This window comes from Thalassophryne amazonica, chromosome 10 (assembly GCF_902500255.1).
Source record: "Thalassophryne amazonica chromosome 10, fThaAma1.1, whole genome shotgun sequence".
Taxonomy (NCBI): Eukaryota; Metazoa; Chordata; class Actinopteri; order Batrachoidiformes; family Batrachoididae; genus Thalassophryne; species Thalassophryne amazonica.
This window is the reverse complement of record NC_047112.1, coordinates 23,338,886-23,358,078: the sequence shown is the minus strand read 5'-3', so window position 1 is coordinate 23,358,078 and position 19,193 is coordinate 23,338,886. Positions and strand designations below refer to the sequence as shown.

The 19,193-nt window shown below is 42.2% G+C and overlaps 1 protein-coding gene across 1 annotated transcript in view; it reads right to left on the bottom strand.

Moving 5' to 3' along the window:
* The window catches only part of raver2 (ribonucleoprotein, PTB-binding 2), a 359,833-nt gene extending 340,935 nt beyond the window's left edge, over nt 1-18,898 (bottom strand). Inside the window, exon 1 of the mRNA XM_034179562.1 lies at nt 18,593-18,898. Coding sequence (XP_034035453.1) covers nt 18,593-18,859 — 267 coding nt within the window. The 5' untranslated portion in view covers nt 18,860-18,898. The remainder of the gene's footprint in view (nt 1-18,592) is intronic.
* Nucleotides 18,899-19,193: the final 295 nt, after the last annotated feature.

Here is a 19,193-nt window from a genome sequence, read left to right as displayed (position 1 = left end):
ACATCAGAGGTGATTGATTGTCTGAATAAGTGTTAATAGTAATTTGGTATTTTGTTATGCAGTATATTTGAACATTGATGAGAATTGTGCAGCTCGCTTCTCACGGCCGTGGCGTGCGGACTGATGATCCTCCACCTGTTGTGAGAAGCTGCTCATTTACATAAAGCTTAAATTCAGACCTGAATGTGTTGCTGATAGTGTGTGCCTTTGAAGGATATTAGTTGTAGCTGTTGACTTACCTCACCTCTTCTATCCTTCACAGAGTCAGTTTGTCATGTCCACCTGGGGGGTGTTTGGCGGTGAATTTGAGTCCAGAAGCGCCGGGCTTCGATCCCTTTGGGCGCTGGAGAGCGCCGTCCTTCACTCCGCCAGACAAACCATATATTATGTTGTACACAATTATTGCACAAGAGGGGAAATAAAACTGTTTTGTTTTTGGAACCGCTTTCTGGTTATTTAGCGCTGGGTTCAGTCAGACGCAGGTCCGCTCCTCAACCCGCGTCGGCACATAACAGTAGTTCCTGGCCATTCTAAAATGGACCCAGCGGCAGAAGCGGTTCCTTTTGCCGAAAGAGTTCAAGAACACTTGGAGAAAATATGGGAGCAATTACAGCATCTCGCAAACCAAATTAAACAAACAGATGCCCGCGTTACGGAGCTTGCAGCGCAAGCCGTTCCGCTTCCTGCTGCTCCAGCTGCGGCACCATTGATACCGGTGCAGATAACTCCGTCACCCAGAGATTCGGCTTCTGAACCAATTATTTGTCATCCGGAGCCTTATGCGGGAAACGTTGAAGCCTGTGCTCCGTTTTTGATGCAATGTTCTCTGGTTTTTGCTCAGCGACCGGCTTCCTTCTCTTCTGATGGTAGCCGTGTCTCATATGTGACAAATTTGCTCCGAGGTGACGCCTTAGCTTGGGTCACTGCGTTGTGGAGTAATAACTCTCCATTGTTAGGATCCTTTAAGGATTTCTCCCGGGAGTTCCGATTGGTTTTTGACCATCCGGTGAAAACAAATACCGTTGCCCAACGGTTGCTGAATCTCAGGCAGGGGAGGCGGAGTGCGGCGGATTATTCCGTGGAATTCCGACTTTTTCTGCTCAGTCCGGTTGGAATACCGCAGCTTTGAGAGGAGTGTTTTTGGATGGTTTGAAGGATTCATTAAAAGACGAGCTAGCAGTTCGTGACAAACCAAAAGATTTAGATGAGCTAATATATTTGGTTATTCGTCTAGATGATCGGATAAAGGAGCGTGGACGCGAGAGAGGGCGGACATCAGAGCGGGTCTTTTCGTCTCGGGGCTTTCCCCGACACAGATCTGGGTTGCCTCTTCTTCGCCCCACTGAGACTCCTCCGACGGGACCTCTGGCTCCTCTTGCAGATGAGCCCATGCAGCTCGGACGAGCTGAAGCCGCCATATTGCCCCGGTCACATAGCGTCAAGAAAGATAGTGATGACGTATCTCCAGGTGTTCTGGGACAGGCACAATAATGGACACAAAAAAAAAAAAAAAAGTTATTTGGGTTGTTTTTTTTTGTAAGGGGTTATAAATTGTTTGGGTGTTTAGAGGCGTTCTGGTGGAGTGAACGACTGGCGGTTCGGAGCTCGGCTGGACTCAGCCAATCGTTGGTTTTTATCATTTGAACTTAGGTATTTCTGTTTGGGTTTGGGGTCGTTTTGTTTGTTGTTTTTTATTTCCCTGCTTCCCTAACCCCAACCTCACTTGCCCTAACGACCGTTTGTCTTGTGGGTTGTGGGGTGGTGCAGGTTGGTCACGCTGAGTGTTTCTCAGAAGACCTCTGCACCTAGGGGGGTTGTCAGGGGAGTTTTTTTGGTTTGGTTAGGGCCCGGTTTCACTCCAGCCTCGGTGGGCCTTTGACAGTTCGTCATTGGTGTTACCGGGGTGTGGTGCAGCGGGAACATACCTTAGTCGGAGGGGTGGGCCGATCTGTTGCCGTTCGCCATTTCGGTAGTTCCGCCCCTCCCGATAGGCTGGTGGCATGGTCGGGTAGGGGCACCAGACGTATTTCCGGTTTTCCGCTGCGCTTCGGGGTTGGGACCGGGTTAGTTTTTCCTGTTTCCTTCCCCGGCTTAGTAATTTTGTGCCGTTCGCCAAAATGGAGCTACGACTGGGCTCTGGGAGTGATCTGGGGTCTTTCGGGGTGCTGGGGGAGGTAACAGGGTGTTCCAGTTGTTTTATTTGCCCCCGGGGTGTTTTGATGAAGTCCACCGGGGGTTGGATTTTTGTGTTTTATGCTTCCTTCCAGGTTCCACCTCCAGGGTTGATGGGACGGTCCTCTGGGGGGGGGATTGATTGTGGGGCCGACTAACCAAGTGTGGCCGGGTCTGGGGTTCCTGGGGTGTGGGGAGGGGCCTCCTGGGGTTGATGGTACGATCCTCTGGGGGGGCGCTGCTCATCCATGTAACCTGGGGACTCTGTCGGATTCCGGTTTTGGGTTGTCTCTCCTGGAACTGGCGGTAAAGGTCTTCTGGGGGGGGGGTTGTTTGTTATTTTTCTTTGTGAATTTGTGTTTGTATTGTGTTGTTGGGGCTGTGTTGGGTTTTTTGCATTGGGAGTTTTCTTTTCTTCCCGGGGTTGGATGGGACGGTCCCCTGGGGAGGTTTTGGGTGGGTTTGTGTTTTTTTCGTTGTATGTTGGGTTGTATATAGGACTTTTTGGGGTTTTGTTGATGCCAGCCAGCCTTCCAGCCGCGGTGCCCTGTCCTGCGGTCTGCGTGGACCTTGGAGCGTTACGCCGTCTGCTTGCTGTCATGGACCCCGGAGGGAGGTGCTGGTCTCGGGCCTGGTCTGTTCGGAGATCCGTCGGGAGGCTTCCCGTTGATGGGGGGGTACTGTTGTGTGTTGGGAGGTTTGGCTGGATGTGTTTGTGTTGTTTTTTGTCTTTGCTCTCCAGGTGGTATGCAAACTGGTTTTTGTCTGTGGAGAAGGTGTTGGCAGAAGAATCCTTCACCCTCATCAACATTATTGGCTGCACTTGTGGAGGATGTTCATGTGCAGGCCTAATGACTTGCAGCACCTGTGGATGATGCTCACGTGCAGACTTAAAGACTTTCAGCTGAAGCAGATAATGAGATGGCGTTCTGCATTTAAGCCATGAGTGATTCAAGCAGAATTGCCGGGAACTCGACCTTGTGACGTTCGTTTGTGAGATGCTGAGGACCGCGCCTGGGTTTGACACATCGTACCTGTGAAGGAGGACGGGTGAGGGACACATGCTGTCAGCACACATCAGAGGTGATTGATTGTCTGAATAAGTGTTAATAGTAATTTGGTATTTTGTTACGCAGTATATTTGAACATTTGCTCATTTACATAAAGCTTAAATTCAGACCTGAATGTGTTGCTGATAGTGTGTGCCTTTGAAGGATATTAGTTGTAGCTGCTGACTTACCTCACCTCTTCTATCCTTCACAGAGTCAGTTTGTCGTGTCCACCTGGGGGGTGTTTGGCGGTGAATTTGAGTCCAGAAGCGCCAGGCTTCGATCCCTTTGGGGCGCTGGAGAGCGCGCCGTCCTTCACTATCCGCCAGACAAACCATATATTATGTTGTACACAATTATTGCACAAGAGGGGAAATAAAACTGTTTTGTTTTTGGAACCGCTTTCTGGTTATTTAGCGCTGGGTTCAGTCAGACGCAGGTCCGCTCCTCAACCTGCGTCGGCACATAACAAGACAGGCTTGTTGGCAACATATTGCTGATCGGGTAAATGCGTAAGTACAATTCAATTGTTCTCCAAATCTGTTACAGATGATTAACCTGTGGAATGTCTAATATGTGTAAAAAAATGACCTTCTGTCATTAATTACGCCCAGATGCAACAAGATTCAGAAGTGGGCATAGGCCTACAAATAAATGTTAGGTTAATTTAATGTTTCCTAAATAGGCTACCTTGACTGTATGATTGCTATTCCTAATCCTGTCAATATTTCAGATGCAATAGCAGTGCCAAACGTACCTGGCAGCAGGTGAAGATGAAATATAAAAACATCCTTCAGAACGGTAGGTTTATATTCATAGCTTGATAAGCCCCACTTAGCCTAATTAATGGACATGCATTAGACCTATTTTGATATTAGTAATTACCCGCGATTGCATTAAAACCCTTCTTTGATTTGCATTGCGGATAAAGGCCAGGGAAAACGACAAATGCATCCACAGTTTAGATAGAGCAAGTACTACCTTGCGAATCATACGACATACAGTATTCTTGCTCAGATGTTCAGCATCACCGATGGAATACATAAATTGTCCACTGGCAAAATAGGCACAAGGCACATTATCTGCTCGATCGTCGGGGCATTGCTACACTGTAAAAAAATGACTTGTTTTTACAGGAAAACGCTGGCAGCTGTGGTTACCAGGGAATTCCTGTAAAACATACAGCAGCACAGTAGATAACATTACAGACATAATATGTATATGGATTTACAGTGAATGAACCACGGCTGACTCACATTAAAGGAACTATTAAATCTACAACAAGAGCTCTCTTTTTGCACATTTAACTGCTGTATGTTTTACAGGAATTCCCTGGTAACCACAGCTGCCAGTGTTTTCCTGTAAAAACAACAGTCTTTTTTTACAGTGTACGATGGGTGATGTTACAGACTCCTGACCCGATCAGCTGACAAAGATAACGAATTCCCTCGGCTGAGAATCTATATCTTTCATAGAGAATATCGTCCGGGTATGTCAGCGGATTCTGGCGGTCTTTAAAAACCCTCGCCCTGCGAAGAGAGCCCCTCACAATTTGTGCCCCAATATCAAAAGGATCATCCAGGTAGGCCGGCATTGTCTTCGGAGTGATTGAAGGTGGATGGACAGTACTTATAAAGGGAGTGGTTAAGCGAAAACCTCAAGCTAACCTAGAACATAACCTGCTCGGAGTAGGTTTGGCACACAGCATAAACTGCCATGGCAGCATACCTTGATCAAAACCTATCCACCTTCATAGTACGGGTTAACCGGGAAGTTACTCCACATGTCATCAACTTACTCCCGAAGTTACCCTGATAAGCCAGTAACCCCGCTTCGTAGTACAGGCCCCTGGTTTTAAACCTGCCCAGTGCACATCGGAGTCCACTGTCAAATGTGTCAAAGTTTTTCCTTGCAAAATTTCCAGCCACAATCTTCCCTCTTTTGCATTATTGTTGTGTATTTCAGCATAACCAATTCTCACTGTTGTCATTTTCATTCAGTCTGTTAGATATTCAATAATAATAATAATAATTATTATTATTATTTTTATAATTATTACTGTAAGTGCGTGCACATGCTCAGATGGTGTGTGCATAATCAGTCAGCATGGTAGGGAAAGGCTCTAAAACCTACTGACTTCTTCTTAACCTGGAAACATAGAGCAAACCTAGATCCTGTGATCACAAGGCAAGAGAAGGGACATAAGGTTTAACAAGCTCAAAAAGAGCTCTTGTATCAGAATCTGTTTCAGTATCTGCAGTTGTGTATCACTCACTCATCCTCAACCACTTATCTGGGATCGGGTCATGAGGGCAACAGCTCAAGCAGGGGACCCCAAACTTCTCTTTCCTCATTTACCACATTTACCACCTCTGACTGGGGGATCCCGAGGTGTTCCCAGGCCAGCGTGGAGATATAATCTATCCACCTAGTCCTGGGTCTTTCCCGGGTGTCCTCTTAGCTGGATGCGCCTGAAACAAGAACACCTACCTAAGGAGGCGCCCATGGCATCCTTACCACATGCTCGAACCACCTCAGCTGGCTCTTTTCAATGCGAAGGAGAAGTGACTCTACTCCGAGCTCCTCCTGAATGACTGATTTTCTCACCCTATCTCTAAGGGAGACACCACCCACGCTCCTGAGGAAACCTGTTTCCGCCACTTGCACCCGCAATATAGTTCTTTTGGTCTTGAGCCCTCATGACCATAAGTGAGAGCAGGAATGAAGACTGACCGGAAGATCGAGAGCTTTGCCTTTCGGCTCAACTCCCTTTTTGTCACGACAGAACGTTGATGCAAATGCAATACCGTCCCTGCTGCGCCACTTCTCCGGACAATCTCACGCTCCATTGTCCTCTCACTCGTGGGCAAGACCTCATTTCCACCCCGAGTAGGCAGTCAATCAGTTTCCTGCTGAGTACCATCAGCTCATATTTAGAGGTGCTGATCCTCATCCCAGCCGCTCCACACTCGGCTGCGAACCAACCCAGTGATTGCTAGAGGTCACAGGCTGATGATGCTAACAGGACCACATTATCTGCAAAAAGGAGTGATGAGACCCTCAGCCCACCAAACTGACCCTCCATTCCCTGACTACACCTCGATATCCTGTCCATAAATATCCCAACAGGATTGGTGACAAAACGCAGGTGACACATGTAGACTGGATGGGCATACTCCCAAGCCCACTCCAGGATCCTTGTGAGTGTGAAGAGTTGATCAGTTATTCCGCGGCCAGGATGGAACCGGCATTGTTTCTGTTCAATCTGAGTTTCGATTATCGGCTGACCCCTCCTTTCCAGCACACTGAAGTAGATTTTACCAAGGAGGCTGCAAAGTGTGATGCACCTGTAGTTGGCACACAGTCTCTGGTCCCCTTTTTTTTAAATATGGGGACCACCACCCCAGTTCACCACTCCACTGGAACTGTCCCAGACCTCCACACAATGTTGAAGAGACATCTCATCCAAGATAGTCCATCCACACTGTCAAAAGTCCCCCCCCCCCCCCCCCCCCCCATCCTCTGGTCGAACGCATCACCAAATGATGATCAGTTGATAGCTCTGCCCCTCTCTTCACCTGAATGTGCAGAACATGTGGCCGCAGATCATATGATACAATCACCAAATCATTCCGCTATCTTCAGCCTGGGGTGCTCTAGTACCATGTACACTTATGAGCATTGTTATGTTCGAACATAGTGTTTGTTATGGACACTCCGTGACTAGCACAGAAGTCCAACAACAAACAACCACTCAGGTTTAGATCAGGGAGGCCATTCCTCCCAATCACACCTCTCCAGGTGTCTCTGTCATTGCCCACGTGTGCGTTGAAGTCACCCAGCAGAACAATGAACTTCCCCACTGGATCTTCATGCAGGACTCCAGCCAGGGACTCAAAGAAGGCCAAATAATTGGAACTGCTGTTCGGTGCATGCACACACACAAACAACAGTCAGGGTGTGTGTGCCACCCCCCATTCCCCCACAACCCGAAGGCACAGGGGGGCATCCCTGTTGTCTAGCGGGGTAAACTCCAATGCAGTGGCACTCAGCCAGATGCTCGTGAGCATCCCTGCGCCCCACACCCTGGGCACCTCCAGAGAACAATGAGGTCCAACCCCTATCAAGAAGAGTGTTTCCGGAGCCGAGGCTGTGCATGGAGGTGAGACCCACCAGATGTAACTGGTAGCGCTCCACCTCCCGCACAAGCACCAGCTCTTTCTCCAACAGCAAGGCGACATTCCACGCCCCCAGAGCTAGCTTCTGCCACCCGGGTCTGGTCCATTGAAGTTCTCAACTTTCACTGCCACCCATAGGACAGCGCACCCAGCCCCAACGGTTACCCTTGTGGGTAGTGAGCCCAAAAGGAGGAGATGGAAAGTCCATAAGTGGCGTCAACTCAGAACATTGCACCATTTTGGGCCCAACTGCGCTGAACTACTGAATGAACCTTTAATGTTTTCAACATTTGTAAAATCATTTAACCACATACAGCAACACATCCAGGTACAGGTGCTATCAAAATAAATATAAAAATAGTTAAGCTATCAAATTTACATAAATTTAAGTTTTATTTAAGTAATTTAAAGCCATTTATGCAGCTGCAGCTCGGTAACTCAGTGTCATGCAATGACGTGCATGACAGTTTTAAAGTTCTCTGTCTCTGGATTATGCTTTATTCTGGACTAATTTGACCCTTAACAAGCTTTTCTTTTTACAATCATCACCTCCACATCAAAGGTAAGCTGTACATTTTCCTCTTTTACCAACTTCGTTCTATAAATGTGTGGAGTTTTCTGATCCATTCATCAGCGTGCGCACTGTAAAAACTGTTATAATATGATGGCAGACGAAGGATTGAAAGCAGCAAAGTGTCAAATCACAGCCTTTTGCGTTGTCTGATTTAACAGGTGCACGTCCAGGCTGTGGCTCAGAGTCTGAGCACGGTGTGAAAAAATAAACGGTCGGGCTTTTAATCACGGAAATGACTCCGGTCCCACATGCGAGGGGTTTAATGGAAATACACTGAGATCAGACGGGACATTTTATCCAATGTGAGAGAAAATCCATTGTACATTGTTCGGTTGAACCCCCTGAACCACTCAGGGGCATGAAATATGCCAGGAGAAAAATGGATAAATTTTTAGTGTGTAAATCTACCCGTGAGAAGACGGGCAACCAAAAAAAGTAGAGGATGATCTTTGTTTGCTCCTCTCCACAGTGCATCCCCGCATCAGCTGCCTGTGCGCATCAAAGACCCAGACTCATGCTCGCACTAAACAAGAGGTGAGACTAGATGAGACTGAGACTAGATGAGAGACTAAATGTGTATAAAAATTGAATCATATTATTTCTGTTAAAATGTGTTAGTTATGCAAAAGGTGTTTAAAAGCACACAGACATGTTTAAATGTTTTTAAAAAACGATTTTTAAAAATAGAATAGAAGTTCTTTAAAAAACACCTTTAAAATGTTTGAAAAGGGTTGTAAAATGTGTGAAAGAATAGAAGGTCCTTTAAAAACGTTTAGAATGTTACAAAGGCTGTAAAATGCGTAAATGCATAAAGAATAAAAGAAACACCGAAGATGCTGAAATTAAACATCACACTAAACATCACATACTTAGTGAACAGCATTATGGTTTTAGAAAAAAATCGCACTACTTCACTGGCTCTAATTGATTTTGTTGAACAGATTACAAATGCAACTGAAATAAGCAATATACTGTTGGGTTTTTGTTTTGTTTTTTTGATTTACAGAAAGCATTTGATACTACAGACCAGTGGTCCCCAACCTTTTTATCACCACGGACCGGTCAACGCTGACAATTTTACTCCACTGTGTAAAATTTTAATCCATTGTGTACTCGTATGCAACATAACATCTGTTTAACATCAAAGTCTCTGTTAACATCCTCTCTGCCCCCTAAATAAATTATTAAAAAATACACGTGGAAAAATAAAGAACAAGAACCAACAATTCCACATTTCTTTCTCTATTATCTAAATATACCTACACAACATTTTAATTTTTTTATTATTAAAATGAATGTTAATTTTCAACAGCTGAAATAAAGTTGTCAGTTTGAACCGTCTCCTCTCCCTCTCCCTCACCCCTCTCTGTGGCGACCACCGCCCTAACGCTCTCTGACTCTAGTCACTATGGTAACGTTTTAAACATGCCTTCAAAATAAGATACAGATACACCACAAAAATGAATATAAAGTGCATGAATTTTAACTCACTATAACGCTGTCCTTCGTGTTCCTGTTTTTTTCTTTCAAAATACTCCGGGGGCTTGTCTTTTAATCCAGGGTGCTTGGTCTCCAAGTGGCGAAGCAGTTTTGAAGGCTTCACTGCCTCATTAGAGAGCCAGTCGCCGCATATTATGCAGAGCGGGCTTGGTCTGTGGGCATCACCTGTCGTGATAAATCCATATTTTAAGTAGAACTCCTGGTATTGTCTGTTAAAAGCTTTCTTTTTCTTGGAAGTTGTAGGCTCTTCTTCTGTCTCTTCACTGGGCCTTTTCCCCTTCGATAAGAAACTTCCAAAGACGTCGGTCTTTACTCATTTGCTAACTTGTGGGTTAAATTTTTGGCGCTCAAGTGATAGAGATGTAACCCAAGAGAATCGGTAATTTATTAAAATAAAAGATTTTTCAAAATAAAAGATTATTCAGACTCAGATAATAAATACAACGGAAATAATTAATCATTTCTTGGGCGGCCGGCGGCCCAGTACCAACTGATATACGTACCGGTACCAGTACGCGGCCAGGGGGTTGGGGACCACCGCTATAGACCACACTGTGCTATTGGACAAACTACAGAGGTATGGTATCAGGGGATTGACATATGATTGGATAGTTAGTTATTTATACAATAGATATCAGTGTGTACATATTGGTGGGACAAATTCTGAACTCATGAAAATTACTTGTGGGGTGCCCCAAGGTTCAGTTCTGGGGCCGTTGTTGTTTCTTCTGTATATTAATGACATATGTTTGGTTTCCAAGTCCGTCAGTTGTATTTTGTTTGCTGATGATACGACTGTGTTTTGTAGTGGGGATCACTTGGGACAGACCTTGGACATGATGAGAAGGAACTACAGAAGTTTAAACAATGGTTTGATTGAAACAAATTATCGCTCCACTTTGGTAAGACAAAGTGTATTATATTTGGAACCAAGTCCAGGACTTCCTGCAGACATTTATTATTAAATGATATTGAAATTCAAACTGTAACTGATACTACATTTCTTGGTGTTGTTATTGATGATAAACTGAGCTGGAAAATGCATATTAATTTTGTTAAATCCAAAATGTCAAAAGCCATTGCAATTCTACATAAAGCACAAGATTTAATTTCCCAACATTCATTAACTATTTTATATCACTCATTGCTCATTCCATATATGACCTACTGTATTGAGGTATGGGGAAATACATATAAAACTAATACTAATCCAATATTTTTGTTGCAAAAGAAAGCTGTAAGAATTATTTGTAACAAATCACATTGCGAGCCAACAAATACATTGTTTGCCTGTTTACATATTCTAAATTCTGGGACTTGGTTGATTACATTACAATACAAATTATGTATAAGGTTAAAAATAAATTGCTGCCACAACATGTCCAGGATCTGTTTAAACTGAGGGACTCCAGTTATAATTTGAGAGGAATTTTATTGTTTGAAAAATCAAGGATCCGAACTACCGCAAAAAGTCATTGTGTATCTGTCAAAGGTGTTAACATCTGGAACAACTGTCCCAACAACATTAAAGTACTTGGTACATTAGTAGGCTTTAAAAGACATTACAAGAATAACAAAATTGCGTGCTATAGTTGAAGACTTAGGTCTATTGATTTGTTATTACTTTCGGGTTTGTGTGTTGTGTGCCAGTATTGACTGGTTATATTTTGTAAATTTGAGTTCATTGACTAATTTTGCACATTTTTCTTTTTGGTACTGTCATTGTGTGTGCATATATATATATATATATATATATATATATATATATATATATATATAATAATATATATATATATGTGTGTGTGTGTGTGTGTGGTGTTTGTGTGTGTGTGTGTGTGATTGTGTAGATATGTATTTATGAAATTTTGTTTGTGTGTATATGTTATATGTTGCTATATGTTTTTTAGTATAAGGGGTGGGTATTTCTAAGCTTTGCTTCTGTCCTCACCCTTTCGGCCACGCAGGACCTTTGTAAAGTTGCATTGTTATGACTTATTTGTTTTGTTTTGTTGTTGAATTGTCTGCCGAATAAATTCATTCATTCATTCATTCATTCAAATAGGAGGAGCTTCCATTCCACTCGCCGGCTCCAGTTGTCAGTCAAGATAACATGCCGGACCTTGATCACACGGAGCGAGTTGCAGTGCTCTATTTGTTGTGGAAAGCTGAAAAACATCGCCAGCGGCACTGTCCCTGGGTTCATAACATCCTCATGTGACGTTCCCAATTCAGAGAGTTTCATCATTTGCTGCAGGAGCTGCGTCTGGATGATGGCCGCTTTCAGCGGTACTTCCGCCTCTCCAGGACCCAGTTTGAGGACCTCCTGTCCCGTTCGCGCGTGCACATGTGAATAATAAAAAATAAAAATAAAAAACTGGCTGCAGTGCTGCTGCTCGCGCTCCCCTCAAACTCTGTCATAATTGTGTTATAAACCGGTCACAATTTGTTTTATTATACATCTGTGTAGTTAATAAATAAAATAATCTTCATGGATGATTCGTTCACACACACACACGTGAAAAAAAACTGGCTGCTGCCACTGCTATGGTGCTACTGCTCGCTCCCCCCTCAAACTCTGTCATAATTGTGGAATAAAGGACAAAAGGGACATAAGTCCTGCTCACAAGCTGGCTGCCAGAGACAGGACATGTCCACATTAAGTATAAACTCCAGACATCTCCACATCACTACATATCCAGTCCCTGATTGGTCATCACGACGCGACAAGATGAAAACGTTCAGATTTTTCAACTTGTGGAGGAGGGCAATGCGACGCGATATCACGCCACAAATGCGACAATCGCTGAAAATCGCTTCATTCGCAGTGCTTCATTCGCGTCCATCGCATCGCATTGCGTGGCTTGGATTTTTGTGGCGCCACAACACGTCCTTCTATAGGGATTATATGGCAACCTGTTGCCGCCGTCGCTCGCGTGCCGTTCGGTGTGAATGCGCCATAATGTTGGCAATACAACTCCTCATCCCACTGACATTCCTGCACTGCTGTCAAGTGACAAGGCAATATAGTAAATAACAATATTGATATAACGGCTGAGTGGATCCTTGTCATTTGATTGCTTTGAATGTCACGTGTCATGGATTATTTGTCCCATTTGTGTTACATTGCATTTAGAGTGCAATTTGGTTCCATTTAGTGTGCAAATTTGGTTCCATTCGTTTGGTACCATTGCACTCTGTGTGCGTGCACACAACGCGCGCACACACACACAAAACAAATCCCCTGCCCTATAATCCGTCTGGAGGCATGAACAGCTGTTAGGAGAAAGTTGGAATGAAAAGCTGGACTACTTTCTGACGTGATTTTTTTCACTGCATTGAGGAAATACACACTCTTTTTTTTGGAAGTACACAAAGTTGGTGCACGGCATCACAGATGACATTGTCAGAATTATTTTGGACTCGTACTTAAAGTTGGTGTTGGACTGTTGATGTCAGAGCAGCAGTGGTGCACCAAAGCTAGACAAATTTCTGACGTGATTTTTCGCTGGAGTGAGGAAGTACACAAACTCTTTTTTTTTCTGGAAGTACACAAAATATGCAGTTCTGCACCAAAATGTAAGTCCCTTTTCTGTTGTTTGAAATTAGTATAATATCAAATGACAAGGATCTATTTTAGCCGTTATATAAAACAAATAATGAATGTTTTTACATTATTTCAATGGAACAAATATTTAATTCGGTGAATTTTGGTTTTTGGAATTTTTGGTTTAATTTGGTTTAATTCGATGTTCCAGCTTTCACCTCATGAAATATTCATACCATTGAACTCGTAAACATTCATTATTTGTATAACATTTGTCACATCACTGGATATAGCGGTATGTAAAATTTACTTTGATTCAGTTACACATTTGGTGGACACTTTGAACTAAAGTACACTGAGGAAAGCTACAATCGGTACAAAGAATCTGCAAAGAGGGCAGCAAAGATAAGTAAGTTTCAGCTCCACCAGACAAAATATGCTAAATTAGAATGAGGGAAACTGAACACATACATAGCAACATACAAAAAAACTCCTTCCATTTAACTAATGAGAAGAGACCCAGACTAACTTATCCTAATTATAGACACAGTACTAAGATAGAATCCATGAATATAAGGTCCAAGAGCCACTCTGTGATTGGGATCCACAAATTAAGAAACACTGTTCTAAAGAACCTACCAACACATTTATATATTTATGCAGTCAAAAACACAGTCAGGTAGCATGAACATTAATATTGATGCTGGCATTAGCTCAAGTTCTGGACTGTGCGTTGGGAAATACTTTAGTGACTCCAGAGCTGTAGAAATGAACAACAGCAAAATGAGCACTTAAACCACAGCACAGCACTTCATAAGAACACTTTCACAATCCACAATGTCTCTGGATGATGATGAGGATGGACTAAACATATTGCTCTGGTGTAAATGTAGTGACTTGCCTGTGTGAGATGATACTAAGCAGTTTTACACAATAAAAAAAAAAAAAAATACATCAGTACCAGCTAAAATTGTGCACTGCTCCTTTAAGTAGATAAGCCTGTGCAGCAGACAGACTGCACGGTGTTCTGCTCAGGCTCATGTAACGTCACACTCATTCTGACACATGAATAATGTGTTAAATGCTGAGAGTTTTTCCATTTCTGATCTGACTCTGTAACTGTTCTCACACACTCATTTTCTTCCTTCAAAACAGACAGACATTTGGCTTTCTTCAACGTATCAGTCTGTACCCTTCTAGGAAGATTTAAATCATGTTGCTTTGAAATATTTCACGCAAGCCAACATTTTGACATGCTGAAAAAGTAAGGAAGGAAAATCTGAAGTAACCTTGCTTGAAATGAGAAATGGCATTCATGTTCTGGTACATAAACATAAAACTAGATGGCACTCAGAGATCATCTAAACTTGCCTATGAAGACCAATAACCTGTCAGCAGGCTGTCTATAAATATTTATGATGTCATAAAGGTCAGACTCCTCCAATCTTGTTGGTGCTAACACATCCTGTCTAATGACGAACCTTAACCAGTGGTGTCAAAAGTACACACATTTGTTACTTAAGTAGAAGTATAGATACTGCAGTTTAAAAACACTCTGGTAAAAGTTGAAGTATCAACTTGACCTCTTTACTCAAGTAAAAGTGAAAAAGTATGTGCTCCAAAACCTACTTAAACTATAAAAGTATAAAGAAACCTTAAAAAAAAAAAAGGTAGATGCCACTATATGAATTGAAAGCTTAATTTAAAAACTGATTCGTTCTACATGTGGCCCAAGACCCAAAACCACCCAACACCACCTGCACGAAAATGTTTCAATTCTAGATGCTCTGAAATGCAATCTGGGACTATTCCAGACAATAAACTGCAGTGAGTGCAGCATCCATTTAGTGAGGGGAAAAAAAAAAAAAAAAAAAAAACAACCCACAACTTTCCTTATTCAAATTAATTCCAGTAGTATTCTGCTCTTACTCGGTTGCAGCAGTTTTCTAGTTTGGCAGATAGTTCTGGAGAAAATCACTGAAGAATTTAACAAATTGAAAATATGGTTTGACCGAAACAAACTGTCATTAAATCAGACAGGGATGAAGTGGAGGTGTAAGAGTCACTAGGTGTTCACAGGAAACACTTGTTCATTGCTTTTATATTTTCTGTTGTGTTTCTATTCAGGTTCTTTTTGCCTATTTCTCTAAAATTGTATATAATAATCATTAGATTATTAATATATAAACAAAAATAAATTTAAGAAATATTACAATTTGAAAACAAATGCACCCGAACGCTAAGTTTTAACATTGAAAATGCCATAGACATGCTAACGCGTTAGCGTCGATCCCGTTTTTAAGTTATAAAATACATCAACTGTTTCAGAAGACCATAACAGGTTGGTTTAACATAGAAAAGGTAAATAATACTCACAGAAGTATGCTCTTTAGGGTTTTAGCGGGGGAAAATTAAGCGAAAGAAAGAAAGAATAAACAAAGCAATAGGTTGAAGCATTGCTTCAATCTGCGAACCACTGCTTCGATTGGTTCACGGTTCAAAGCAAAGCCGCGCTGCAGAAAAGTTGATTACAGACGCACATGACGTGAAATATATACATATATAAACATTAAACTGAAGCCAAGAGTAACGAGGCTGTTTGATTAAAAATGTAAGGAATAGAAAGTACAGATACTTGTGTGAAAATGTAATGAGTAGAAGTCAGAAGTAGGCAGAAAAATAAGTAATGGAGTAAAGTATAGATACCTAAAAAGTGTACTTAAGTACAGTAACGAAGTACAAATACTTCGTTACTGTCAGAGGTGTCACTTACTTGACACCTCAGACCTTAACCACGGTGTTTCAAAATTTTCCTGATGTGCACAAGAGTGATCGATCAGCCCCCAAATACAGCAGCCTTGCTCACCTATGTTGACTGCAGCTGTCACAACAGTCTTTCACATATTCACATCAGTGATGCAAAAAACAGTCTGATCAACAGTTTAAGCAGAGGAGAGGAATTCATCGACATCAGGTAGTGCTGTCAGCAGTTGCAAAACAATCCAGCACCATTAGTGGTGTAACAATATATCATGTATCATATCGTGGAACCTGCATCAAATTATATTGTATATTGAAATAGGGAAGACCCCAATGAAGGAATTATATTGCCAAACTGGCATGGGAATGCTCTGCAATCACCAGGAAGAGTTAGAGGACTTGGCTGAGGAGAGGGAAGTGTGGGATGAGCAGCTTGGTCTGTTACCACCGCAAACTGGACCCAGATAAGTGCCAGAAAATCCAACAATGGATGAAAGAATGAATTTGTATTGTGATGTTACAGCATTAAAATGAGAGCCCAACTAATACTGACTTCTTAAAACCGATACCAATTTTGATATGATTAATTTAAAATCCAAAATGCAGCTATAAAAGACAAATTTTCACCCAGAAACACACAGCATAAACAAAGACATTCCCTAACATTTATTTTTTTATAGTTTTTGTAATGAGCCTTCATCAATATAACATAATGGCCCCTCAGTGCCTGAAGTAATGGGCCATTCTCTGCATATGAAGGAACCATCAATAGGCCTATGTGAAGCAGAATAAAACAAAATAAGTTAGAATTGGTCTTTTTTATTGTAACAGCCACAACATCAGCCAATTTAAGTTAAATATGATGCAAATGTCATATTTTGTTATATTTCATGTCATTTGATGTTATGCAGAAGTCATAAATAATGTTTAAAAGGTTAAAAACACATTAATATTGGCTGTGCATAAAATCAGCTACCTTTTTCAAAACTTCCAGACAGTAGCTTTAATCTAGAGGGGAACAGAGACCCGCGCCCGGCACTGGAGCACCACGTGGCAGAGAGGAAATGTAAACGTCATTATTTCATTAAGCGTTTTTGAATTTGTATTATATCTCTTGTCACTGGCATTGGATTAAGTTACTGATTCCACATCTTATTAATTGGTTTTTGATGACCTTTGAATGCTATACCTGGCTGGTCACCTTCAACATTTTGTCAACATTAGGTTTGTTGAATTTTGCACAAATGACGCCACCTTATAAAACATGACTCTGTACAGATTTAAAATAACCGTAGGCAGCGTCACTATTCAGCGAACATTCAAAATCAAAGGTAATTTGTCATGTTTAGGAGCTTTTCGATGAAGACTTATAAAAATGAATGCATCAATGATACAGGCTGCATTGAATGAATCACTGCAACCCGTAGTCGGTCTTCCGTCGTCTCTCCGTTTGTTTTTGTCATATATCTGCCGTTATAAAGAATGACACGACTGATCTGTAAGTAGCTCATATCTGCTGATTTATTGGTGAGGCTGTAATTAAAATCATCTACTCCATGGAAGAAATGACTGTTTTTAAAAATGATGAGCATAAATGACTTACTTTTAAAAAATGTATAAATATGAAACAGATAAAATCCAGAACATGAAATTATGTTTCAGAATGACTTGTTTCTTCAATGACAAATTTAGGGTAAGGTTGTGCATGAACCATGAAGTTGGGTAGTTTAAATAAAAATGGTACCACCATACTATTTGCAATTTGCAGTTTGTGGCCAAGTGGTTAATGCGCTTGGTTTCAGTGCAGAAAGTTCCGGGTTCAAATCCCACCCCTGCCACATTTGTCCATGTAATGTGGAGTTGCGTCAGGAAGGGCATCCGGCGTAAAACCTGTGCCAATTCAACATGCAGATCCACCTTGGATTTGCTGTGGCGACCCCAAGTGCAAACAAGGGAGCAGCCGAAGGGACTTTACTTTTTTAGTTTGTGTACAGTCAGTGCCGTACAGCAACAGTCTGTAAAATACAGCAAATAATCTAATGCATCCCCACTGCAGTGTAGCAACAGATACTAAACATAATACATGCTGTAAAAGCTTACAGGGGGAGAATCGTGTATTTTGTTTGTTTTAAGATAAGGAGAAAAAGCAGAGTCACAGTTGCATAGTTACGTCACACAAAAAAATGGAGTATTGATGCACTTGTCTGTGCAGTTGCTGAGAAGAAGACATCCTGTAATCTGATGGTAAAGAAGATCCGGAGGTGGTGTAAATTATAATTTGATCGACTGAGACAACTGACATCTGACAGTCAGGAGCTTAAACATGCAGGGATACGTTTATGTCACAGAGTGGATAAAACCACCCTGCAAAATCACAAGTCTTGCAGAATGACAGCTTGCGCAGGATTTAATCCATGTTATCTCTGCTGAAAGAACACAACAGAGTTTCCAAGCAGCTTTTACAAAATCTCCCGTCGGGGAAAAGGAGAAAACATGGAAATCAAAAAGTCAACTGAGGTACATCAGGTTGATTTAATGACCCTAAGCGAGAGCGAATAAATAAATTAATTAAAACCTACATTTAGGCATCATTTTTCCGAAGATAAAACAGACTGGTGAGCAATGATTTAATTGTAAAATTAATGTTGCAGTTTAATTTAAGCTGAATAGATGAGTCCCACCCCTCTGTGTGTCAGAAGTTGAGAAAGTAAAAAAGCAGATTTAAAGTGCGTCTGTCAGAGCAAAGTAACGCAAAGACTCGAAACGTGCTTCAGAGGCGCCGAAGCTTTGGACTTTTCTCTCACTTTCTCGGTACCTGGCTGCTGGTGTCTGGCGGCATGTTCTTAATGAGGATTTTCCTCCTGTTGCTCAGCTCCTGCCGAGTTTTGGCGAGCCTCCTCTTCACTTCCTCCGGCTCCAGCAACGGCAGGTCGCGGAGGCTCAGGCCGGCCGCGGAGCGCCGCGCGACTGCCTCCTCATCCGACTGCCGGTTCTCCTGGCTGTCCATCAACGGGCAAAGTGCGCTCTCCCGGGCGAGAGAGGAGTGAACGGACAGCGCCTGGATGGATGAGGCTGCCGCCATCTTGGTAAACGGAGGGAAGAGTGAGTGAGTGAGCGCGTGCGAAAGAAAAAGAGAGAGAGTGAGAGCGCGCGCGAGAGAGGGTAGGAGTGACAATTATGATAAATTATGTAAAATTAGATTATATTATAATATGATTCAAATATATTTATTAATTATTAGTTATTTTACTTATTTCTATATTGTTTATTTATTCAATTAAATGGACTACAGTGTCAAATTTTCATTTTCTTGTTTTTCATGTATTTAAACTGATTTTATTCACATTTTTCAGGAATGTTCAAATTTTACAGAACTAGCAGAGACCCATCTTCACCGGGGTAAATAGTTACCAAGT